This window comes from Oncorhynchus mykiss, chromosome 19 (genome assembly GCF_057628025.1).
Source record: "Oncorhynchus mykiss isolate SJ-2025 chromosome 19, ASM5762802v1, whole genome shotgun sequence".
NCBI lineage: Eukaryota > Metazoa > Chordata > Actinopteri > Salmoniformes > Salmonidae > Oncorhynchus > Oncorhynchus mykiss.
Window position 1 is genome coordinate 69,487,696 of NC_143040.1, and position 11,554 is coordinate 69,499,249.

At 43.6% G+C, this 11,554-nt stretch overlaps 1 protein-coding gene across 4 annotated transcripts in view; it reads left to right on the plus strand.

The window, feature by feature from the left end:
• The first annotated feature begins 6,934 nt into the window (after nt 1-6,934).
• si:dkey-190l8.2 (solute carrier family 22 member 13) overlaps nt 6,935-11,554 on the plus strand; it is a 12,389-nt gene continuing 7,769 nt past the window's right edge. Inside the window, exon 1 of one of the 4 annotated variants that reach the window (XM_036955236.2) lies at nt 6,935-7,476. In XM_036955236.2, coding sequence (XP_036811131.1) covers nt 7,183-7,476 — 294 coding nt within the window. In that variant the 5' untranslated portion in view covers nt 6,935-7,182. The remainder of the gene's footprint in view (nt 7,477-11,554) is intronic. The other 3 variants (XM_036955237.2, XM_036955238.2, XM_090211638.1) reach the window with 3 other exon arrangements.

Consider the following 11,554-nt stretch of genomic DNA (forward strand, 5'->3'; position numbering starts at 1 on the left):
TAAATGTTTAATATATTACTGTATGTATGGAAATTGGGAGCTATACTACTTGGTAACATGTTAATCTTGTATACTGTAGTGTTTACTCTACTGTATGCTATTTAGTTTTACAGTTTTTTTTCTGGTTGCTTAACCACTATCTTTAAAACTATGGACTATTTTTTTAAAACTCTACACACTAACCCCAAAACCTTACACCAAACCAGCAAAAACATTAGACATCTCTTGCAGAAACACAAAACAATTCTTGCAAAACTATTTTGTGTGTCAATACAGTAGACACAAAGCATCAGTTGAATAAGCACACGAAGCACCAACTAGGAACTGATTGTATACATTTAAAACAGTTGAGGCTGTTGTTTTTTTTCCATATTGGGCTTTACAATCATTTACAAAAAGACTTCTTAAAAATCTATTTCAAATTACAAAAAAATAAAATGACAGTAAGGATCTTTAAAAACAACTTGCAGTGTTTTGTGTTGGCGGAAAATAAAGAAAATTCCTTGAATGAGTAGGTGTTCTAAAACATTTGACTGGTAGTGTACATAAGACAGAAATAATGTAATAGGTGGAAGTGTCTGCCAGGTCACAACAAAACAAGTTTGACAATGGGATACAACGCCAACTAACATGTAGTGGGGATGTGATGGTGCACGGCTGTTAGCAGTTTGCAATACAGTGTTGTCACACATGTAATAAACACACAGGTATCCACATGTAATAAACACACAGGTATCCACATGTAATAAACACACAGGTATCCACATGTAATAAACACACAGGTATCCACATGTAATAAACACACAGGTATCCACATGTAATAAACACACAGGTATCCACATGTAATAAACACACAGGTATCCCATATGTAATAAACACACAGGTATCCACATGTAATAAACACACAGGTATCCACATGTAATAAACACACAGGTATCCACATGTAATAAACACACAGGTATCCACATGTAATAAACACACAGGTATCCACATGTAATAAACACACAGGTATCCACATGTAATAAACACACAGGTATCCACATGTAATAAACACACAGGTATCCACATGTAATAAACACACAGGTATCCACATGTAATAAACACACAGGTATCCACATGTAATAAACACACAGGTATCCCATATGTAATGAACACACAGGTATCCACATGTAATAAACACACAGGTATCCACATGTAATAAACACACAGGTATCCACATGTAATAAACACACAGGTATCCACATGTAATAAACACACAGGTATCCACATGTAATAAACACACAGGTATCCCATATGTAATAAACACACAGGTATCCACATGTAATAAACACACAGGTATCCACATGTAATAAACACACAGGTATCCACATGTAATAAACACACAGGTATCCACATGTGTAGAGTATGGATGTGTACTCCAAACATAACACATTATCAATACAAATAAGGTTGACATTATTATAATATTTTTTTTTCTCTAAATGTTCTAACACTCCTAAATAAACAACAAATGCAGAAGTAGAAGGAAAACCAAAACATTTGTGCTAGAAAGAAGAAAAATAACTACATTTGTTTTTTTCTACATCTGACCTTCTTTGTGGGTCTGGCCAGAAGACTTCATCCACATCACATGTCTACATCTGACCTTCTTTGTGGGTCTGGCCAGACGACTTCATCCACATCACATGTCTACATCTGACCTTGTTTGTGGGTCTGGCCAGACGACTTCATCCACATCACATGTCTACATCTGACCTTGTTTGTGGGTCTGGCCAGACGACTTCATCCACATCACATGTCTACATCTGACCTTCTTTGTGGGTCTGGCCAGAAGACTTCATCCACATCACATGTCTACATCTGACCTTCTTTGTGGGTCTGGCCAGAAGACTTCATCCACATCACATGTCTACATCTGACCTTCTTTGTGGGTCTGGCCAGAAGACTTCATCCACATCACATGTCTACATCTGACCTTCTTTGTGGGTCTGGCCACAAGACTTCATCCACATCACATGTTGTCTTGACGAAGGCAGCGTGGGAAGTATTGCCTGAAATCCCGTATCCAGGCCTGGCGTGACCCCTGATCCATGTCTCCACAAGTCTCCTCCATTGCCTGTAGAACGGGTATGCGTTGGTGGGGCTGGCGATCGTACACCTTCCAACGCATGGCAGAGAAGAATTCTTCAATAGGATTCAAGAACAGAGAATAGAATATGAGGGGAGGGGCGGGGGGGGGGGGGGGGGTGGGTTGAGCGCGATGAAAAGTGGGTGACCTGTGAACCAATCGCGGACCACAGCAGCCCGGTGGAAACTAACATTGTCCCAGATGATAATGTACCTAGGCTGCTCAGGGCCCCTGGTCATCAGGGATTAGTCTGTTGTGGAGGGGGTCCAGAAATGTGATAATGTGTGCCGTGTTGTATGGGCCTTGGATTGCGTGATGGTGAAGGATGCCGTTTTGACTAACAGCCGCACACATTGTTATGATGCCACCACGTTGTCCCGGGACGTTGATGATGGCACGGTGTCAGATGATATTTCTGCCACGGCCCCTTGTTTTTTGCAAAGTTGAAACCTGCTTCTTTCCACATTTATTAGCTCATATATGCACTGCATCTGCTTCTGGCTCCATGACTCTCTGAAAGAGACAAGACAAAACAATGTAACGCAGTAGGAAAAGACAGGGATCAGTCAATATGAGGTAGCACCAAACACTCCCAGATCCAGTACCAATGACAGGATTGTATAGCTTACCTGCACATATTCATATCTCAGTTGTTTTACACGGCCTGAGTTTCTTTCGCAAGGGACTCTGTATAGCTACTTCATCCTAATTCTATTGCGTTTCAGTAGACGAGACAGTGCAGAGAGACTCACTCTGTTATCGTTTTGGAATATGGTGTTACCTGCCATTATGTGGTCCTGCAATTCTGAGTCTGATGACCATGACCATATTTACAATGTGGGTCTCCTGCTCTGGGGTGAACAGTCAACCTCTTCCCCCAGATACTGGTTTTCTTGCAGTTCTGTAAAAACATTTGAATGGTTTTAGTGATAGATCCTTCTCATTATGAAAGTACACTACATATTACTGTACCATTAAGACTACAGCACTAAGAGTTACTTACCGGTTCTCATTTCTAAATATCCAGATGATTCCTGCAACAGTATAGCGGCTCAGATTTGGTTGAACCCGTTACCCAGCCTCCCTCATGCTCATCCCATGGTTGACAACATGGTCAACCACAGTCCCTCTGATTTCATCAGTTATTGTGTTCCTGACTCCTATTCCTCTTCCCCGTCCTCTCCTTCTCTCCGGTCTTACTTCACCTCTTCCTCCTCCTCGTCCTCCTCCTACTTCTTCACCTCCTCGTTCTCCTCTTCCTCTTCCTCGTCCTCCTCTTCCTCCTCTAGTTCTCACCCCTCTTACTCTCTGTCCAACATTGCCCTCCATTGTTGTTCAAACCAACTGTTTACCTGTGGCCTATTTATAGAGCTCAAGCTCTGATTTGTAAGTGAACTCATTAGCTAAAAGGCTTTTCACATGTGTCAATGTGGAAAGGCAATTTGTGAAATAGTGTAGCAACGTAGAGACCAATGTTTACAGTATTGCTAGAAGTGTGTTATAAAATTACAACCTGAGTGTAAAGCAGAGAACGTGCATTCAGTCTGGCACACTTGGTAAATGCATTGGCTCCAAATGTTAATGGTTTCAGAGGTGGTGCTTCAAGAATCACTGCTAGTGTTTCAGCATTCAGAAGGAAAAAAAACTGTAGTATAACTGAAAGACGACCACCACGAACAGGAAAGCTGCCGTTGTGCAAATGGTAGTTAAACATAATAATGCCATAAGACTGCGGGAAATCCAACAACAGAGGCTTAAAAAACCCTGCCATCTTCCATAACATCAGAGAGAGGTACCTGGCCAGCGCGGGGGGAAATGTCACCATATGCACAGCTATGAGCCACAATGGGATCCTCCACCGCCATGCCACCCTTGGACCATACAACACCGCCATGCCACCCTTGGACCATACAACACTGCCATGCCACCCTAGGACCATACAACACCGCCATGCCACCCTTGGACGATACAACACCCCCATGTCACCCAGGGACCATACAACACTGCCATGCCACCCTAGGACCATACAACACTGCCATGCCACCCTAGGACCATACAACACTGCCATGCCACCCTTGGACCATACAACACCGCCATGCCACCCTAGGACCATACAACACTGCCATGCCACCCTTGGACCATACAACACCGCCATGCCACCCTAGGACCATACAACACTGCCATGCCACCCTTGGACCATACAACACTGCCATGCCACCCTTGGACCATACAACACTGCCATGCCACCCTTGGACCATACAACACTGCCATGCCACCCTTGGACCATACAACACTGCCATGCCACCCTTGGACCATACAACACTGCCATGCCACCCTAGGACCATACAACACTGCCATGCCACCCTTGGACCATACAACACCGCCATGCCACCCTAGGACCATACAACACTGCCATGCCACCCTTGGACCTTACAACACTGCCATGCCACCCTTGGACCATACAACACTGCCATGCCACCCTTGGACCATACAACACTGCCATGCCACCCTTGGACCATACAACACCACCATGCCACCCTTGGACCATACAACACCGCCATGCCACCCTTGGACCATACAACACTGCCATGCCACCCTCTCCTGAACACCTTAAATGACCATCTTTTTCAGCCTGAGCAGAGACGGTCCAGGTGATCCTGAGCAGAGAGACACCAGGTGATCCTGAGCAGAGAGACACCAGGTGATCCTGAGCAGAGAGACACCAGGTGATCCTGAGCAGAGAGACACCAGGTGATCCTGAGCAGAGACGGTCCAGGTGATCCTGAGCAGAGAGAGACACCAGGTGATCCTGAGCAGAGACGGTCCAGGTGATCCTGAGCAGAGAGAGACACCAGGTGATCCTGAGCAGAGACGGTCCAGGTGATCCTGAGCAGAGAGAGACACCAGGTGATCCTGAGCAGAGACGGTCCAGGTGATCCTGAGCAGAGAGAGACACCAGGTGATCCTGAGCAGAGACGGTCCAGGTGATCCTGAGCAGAGAGAGACACCAGGTGATCCTGAGCAGAGACGGTCCAGGTGATCCTGAGCAGAGAGACACCAGGTGATCCTGAGCAGAGACGGTCCAGGTGATCCTGAGCAGAGAGACACCAGGTGATCCTGAGCAGAGACGGTCCAGGTGATCCTGAGCAGAGAGAGACACCAGGTGATCCTGAGCAGAGAGACACCAGGTGATCCTGAGCAGCAAAAGTTCTCATTTGGGACAACGTGCGTTTCCCATTGGGCTGCTCAGGTCCGCAACTGCTTCCATGACAACTGCTTCCAGAATATATTGCCTGTGATGTTGATGAAAATGTGTGGCTGGACCAAAACAACAGACATGACTGATTTTGTTTTCGTAACGGAGTATTTGTTTCTTGACTTATGATTTAGATACTACTGTATTTTGACAGTTTATTGATCTAACATACAGTACAGTAGTACAAATAGGACTATTTGTCTTCCTTTGCATATTCCAATATATATTTACTGTATGTTTGTATTTTGACTGTATGTGTGTTTACAGTATGCTGTCATGTAATGAGTCACGTTGAAATATAAAACTTAATTTTTTTTTATTTGAGTACACACAAACAATTTACAGTATAACAACATCTTTAGTCTTTACACTGAAAATAGGTTCTGATAGTAGTGTTTTGAATATGTCCCATTAGTGTGATCTCTGTTGTCACTAAGTTAGATTAATTTGACGTGTGTCTCATTTGAAAGCAGAGTTTCATTTTGAGCAGGGAATACATGATTTTTGATTGGTGTGTTTCATTTCCCAAGATGACTGTGGGGTTTTGGGTAAATATGCTAACTGTTTTGAGTTTTTATGTTTAAAGCTTTAAGTACCTGAGATGTAGTTTCAGCAATCGTGCGTTAACAATTGGAAAAAACTGTAAAAAAATAAATACTGCATGCCCCATTACTCTCTCACAGAGGGGTTCTGAGCCTTTCACAGGACAACAGTAGTTGGTGTGGGTTTGTGTGTATGAGAAAGAGAATGGGACGGAAAGAACTAAGGGGGAGAGAGAAGGAAAAGGGAGTGAAAATGAATGGAGAGAAAAGAGAGAGGGGGGAGAGAAGGAATGGGGAGAAAAGAGGGGGGAGAGAGAAGGAAAAGGGAGGGAACATGAATGGAGAGAAAAGAGAGAGGGGGGAGAGAAGGAATGGGGAGAAAAGAGGGGGGAGAGAGAAGGAAAAGGGAGGGAACATGAATGGAGAGAAAAGAGAGAGGGGGGAGAGAAGGAATGGGGAGAAAAGAGGGGGGAGAGAGAAGGAAAAGGGAGTGAACATGAATGGAGAGAAAAGAGAGAGGGGGGAGAGAAGGAATGGGGAGAAAAGAGAGGGGGAGAGAGAAGGAAAAGGGAGGGAACATGAATGGAGAGAAAAGAGAGAGGGGGGAGAGAAGGAATGGGGAGAAAAGAGGGGGGAGAGAGAAGGAAAAGGGAGTGAACATGAATGGAGAGAAAAGAGAGAGGGGGGAGAGAAGGAATGGGGAGAAAAGAGAGGGGGAGAGAGAAGGAAAAGGGAGGGAACATGAATGGAGAGAAAAGAGAGAGGGGGAGAGAAGGAATGGGGAGAAAAGAGAGAGGGGGAAGAGAAGGAATGGGGAGAAAAGAGAGAGGGGGGAAGAGAAGGAATGGGGAGAAAAGAGAGAGGGGGGAGAGAAAGAATGGGGAGAAAAGAGAGAGAGGGGTGAGAGAAGGAATGGGGAGAAAAGAGAGAGGGGGGTGAGAGAAGGAATGGGGAGAAAAGAGGGGGGAGAGAGAAGTGGTAAAGTAGTTCTATAGAATTTCTAGGTTCAGGTCAACTCGACCCCCAGGCAATGGGGAGGAAGTCTAATGCAGAGGACTGTGGGTTAGGTATTTATTCACCCCTGACCACTTTGTCGCGATTTGTAATGATTAGACTTTGCTTTTACAGTACTTATTGCGCTAACAAGACTTGACGGGAGTTCCAGGACTTTACGGGTGTAACAGTCCCTTCAGCTCCGCTGTCTGGTGAGATAGGCGCTGAGCGGAGAGAGAGAGTGAGTGATATAGAAGAGTCCTATGGCTCCATTGCAGCTCGCGGTGTACTTGCGGCTCGCTCTCATATTCTTCTTCACGGCGTTTCTTTTCTTCCTTGATGTCTTCACTGTCAGCAGAGCAGCCTCCTCGTGCGCTAACGTCCCCAGTCAGTTACCGAACAAGAGTCAAACCGGAGAAGATGAAGTCTCTTCTAGTAGTGCGCGCAAACAGAACCGCACTCCCGGGGAGGTGCGCGAGATGAACGTGTCACTTATATCGGTATTGTTACAGACACAGGATGAGATCACGCAGGGGAACGACACGGATAGAGATAATGTGAGTAAACATGTTATGTGTATGTGTGTCTGTGCCTGTGTGTGTCTCTTCACAGTCCCCGCTGTTCCATAAGGTGTATATTTATCTTTTAAAAAAGAAATTCTGATTCTACTGCTTGCATCAACTACCTGATGTGGAATAGAGTTCCATGTAGGCTCTATGTAGTACTGTGTGCCTCCCAATGTCTGTTCTGGACTTGGGGACAGTGAAGAGACCTCGTGTGGCATGTCTTGTGGGGTATGCATGGGCGTCACTCAGGCCTTTTACAATAGAAAACAACCCTCTGTTCCAGACCGATCTATTTAACCAGTAGTGTCTCCCATTGACACCAATGCCATAGCAGCTGTGTCTGGTCCAGAGAGGACATATGAAGATAATTATTTTTTTCCCCCGCCCTTGATTATCTCATGATTATGATCAACATAACAAAGTTGTTTTGTCAAGATCAAGAAATAAAGTCTATAAATAGGATGCATTGATGATAAAGCCCATGGTGGATAAGAACATACCTTTTCACTGATTGCTAAGCTAAGAAATGGTACGTTTCACGCTAACGTCATGCTTTCATTTGTGTTTGTGTAACGGATGTGAAACGGCTAGCTTAGTTAGCGGTGGTGCGCGCTAAATAGCGTTTAAATCGGTGACATCACTTGCTCTGAGACCTTGAAATAGTAGTTCCCCTTTGCTCTGCGGCTTTTGTAGAGCGATGGGTAACGATGCTTCGAGGGTGACTGTTGTTAATGTGTGCAGAGGGTCCCTGGTTCGCGCCCGGGTATGGGCGAGGGGACGGTCTAAAGTTATACTGTTACATTTGGAGCTCATTATCAGTTTAATAAGTTAGAATGTTAGCATACTGTTTCCCAGACTGTGTGCCACCCCCAAGACACCAGCCAATCACAGCAGCTACAGTGCCGGCAAAAGGTATTGATACACCTTGACTGGATTTTCTCACCCATCTACACACAAAACCCCATGGTGAAAAAGTGAAAACAAGTTTTTAGAAATGTTTGCAAATTTATTGAAAATTAAATAGAGCAATATCTCATTTACATAAGTATTCACACACCTGAGTCAATACTTTGTAGAAGCACTTTTGGCAGCAATTACTGCTGTGAGTCTTTCTGGTTAAGTATCTAAGAGCTTTCCACACCGGGATTGTGTAACATTTGTCCATTATTCTTTTCAAAATTCTTCAAGCTCTGTCAAATTGGATGTTGAGCATCGCTAGACAACCATTTCTAGGTCTTGTAACTTGGTCACTCAGGAACATTCACTGTCTTATTTGAAATTTAATGGCGAAAGCATACCATGTGATTATCTGAGGACAGCGCCCCGCGTACACCAGCATTAAAAACATTTTCCAAACCAGCAGAGGCGTCACAAAAATCAGAAATAGCGATAAAATAAATCACTTACTTTTGAAAATCTTCCTCTGTTTGCAATCCCAAGGGTCCCAGCTACACAACAAATGTTTGTTTTGTTCAATAAAGTCCTTTAAATCCCCAAAAAGTCAGTTTATTTGGGGTGTTTGATTCAGTAATCCACCCATTCCATACGTTCAACATGCAAACAAAGGAATCTGAAAAGTTACCAATAAACTTTATCCAAACAAGTCAAACAATATTTCTAATCAATCCTCAGGTACCCTAATATGTAAATAAAGGATAACATTTAAGACAGAATGTAGCATGTTCAATACCAGAGATAAATAACGAGGTGCACGCCCTCATCCACGAGCGCCACAAGTCTACAGTCTAAATGAGAGCCACCTTGAAAAACTACAACTTCTAATTAATTTTTCAAAAAACAAGCCTGAAACCCTTTCTAAAGACTGTTGACATCTAGTGGAATCCATAGGAACTGCAATCTGGGAGGAATTCCTTTGAATAAGCATTTGAACGGACTGTGACCTAAAACAATAATCTGGATGGATTCTCCTCTGGTTTTTGCCTGCCATATCAGTTCTGTTATACTTACAGAGATTATTTTAACAGTTTTAGAAACTTCAGAGTGGTTTCTGACCAATGCTACCAATGCTACATGCATATCCTAGCTTCTGGGCCTGAGTAACAGGCAGTTTACTTTTGGCACATCAGTCATCCGAATACTGCACCCTAGCCTTAAGAAGCAACTCCAGTATAGATTTGAGCTTTTGTTTTAGGTTATTCTCCTGCTGAAAGGTGAATTCATCTCCGAGTGTCTGGTGGAAAGCAGACTGAACCAGGTTTTCTTTTAGAATTTTGCCTGTATTTACATACTTAGCTCTATTCCATTTTTTTTATTCTGAAAAACTCACCAGTCTTTAACGATTACAAGGATACCCATTACATGATGAAGTCCGAGTGGTACTCCCCTAAACATAATACTTTGTATTCAGGACAAAAAGTGAATTGCTTTGCCACATTTTTTGCAGTATTACTTTAGTGCCTTGTTGCAAACAGGATGCATGTTTTGGAATCTTTTTATTCTGTACAGGCTTCCTTCTTTTCACTGTCAATTAGGTTAGTGTTGTGAAGTTACTACTGTTCATCCCTCCTCAGTTTTTTCCAACACCAGCCATTAAATGTAACTGTTTTAAGTCACCATTGGCCCCATGGTGAAATCCTTGAGTGGTTTCCTTCCTCTCTGGCAACTGAGTTAGGAATAACGCCTGTATCTTTGTAGTGACTGGGTGTATTGATACACCATCCAAAGTGTAATTAATAACTTGCTCAAAGGTATATTCAATGTCTGCTTTTTTTTAATCTACCAATAGGTGCCCTTCTTTGTGAGACGTTGGAAAATTTCCCTGCTTTGTGTGGTTGAATCCGTGTTTGAAATGCACTGCTCGACTGGGGGACCTAACAGATCATTGTATGTGTGGGGTACTGAGATGAGGTAGGTAGCCTAGTGGTTAGAGCGTTGGAACCGGAACCGAAAGGTTGCTGGATTGAATTCCCGAGCTGACAAGGTAAACAACAGTTCCCCGGTAGGCCGTCATTGTAAATAACAATTTGCTCAGGATCTGCCCCTTTTTTTCAATTTTTGACATATGACATACCCAAATCCAACTGTCTGTTGCTCAGGTCCTGAAGCAAGGATATGCATATTATTGGTATCATTTGAAAGGAAACACTTTGAAGTTGAAATGTGAAAAGAATGTAGGAGAATAAAAGCAAAAGCAGGAAGCACTCATCCAGAGGCGGCGCTTCTAGGGACTTCCCGGGACTTTAATGCAGGAAAACTTAAATCTATTTTATAAAATTTCTATCAGCATGTTAAATGTGCAACCAGAGGAGAAAAAAAAACCTCTGGACCACCTTAACTCTACACACAGAGTACGTACAAAGCTCTCCCTCGCCCTCCATTTGGCAAATCTGAGTATAATTACATCCTCCTGATACGTTCTTACAAGCAAAAATGAAAGCAGGAAGCACCAGTGACGAGATCAATAAAGAAAGTGGTCAGATGAAGCAGATGCTACGCTACAGGACTGTTTTGCTGGCAGACTGGAATTATGTTCCAGGATTCCTCCAATGGCATTGAGGAGTACACCACATCAGTCATTGACTTCATCAATAAGTGCATCGATGACGTCATCCCCCACAGTGACAGTACACACCCCAACCAGAAGTCATGGATTACAGGCAACATCCGCACTGAGCTAAATGCTAGAGCTGCTGCTTTCAAGGAACGGGACTCTAACCCGGGAAGCTTATAAGAAATCACATTATGCCCTCCGACGAACCATCAAACAGGCAAAGGGTCAATACAGGACTAAGATCAAATCATACCACACCAGCTCTGACTCTCATCGGATGTGGCAGGGCTTGCAAACCATTACTACAAAGGGAAGCACAGCCGAGAGCTGCCCAGTGACACGAGTCTACCAGATGAGCTAAACTACTTACAGTGCCTTGCGAAAGTATTCGGCCCCCTTGAACTTTGCGACCTTTTGCCACATTACAGGCTTCAAACATCAAGATATAAAACTGTATTTTTTGTGAAGAATCAACAACAAGTGGGACACAATCATGAAGTGGAACGACATTTATTGGATATTTCAAACTTTTTTAACAAATCAAAACTGAAAAATCTT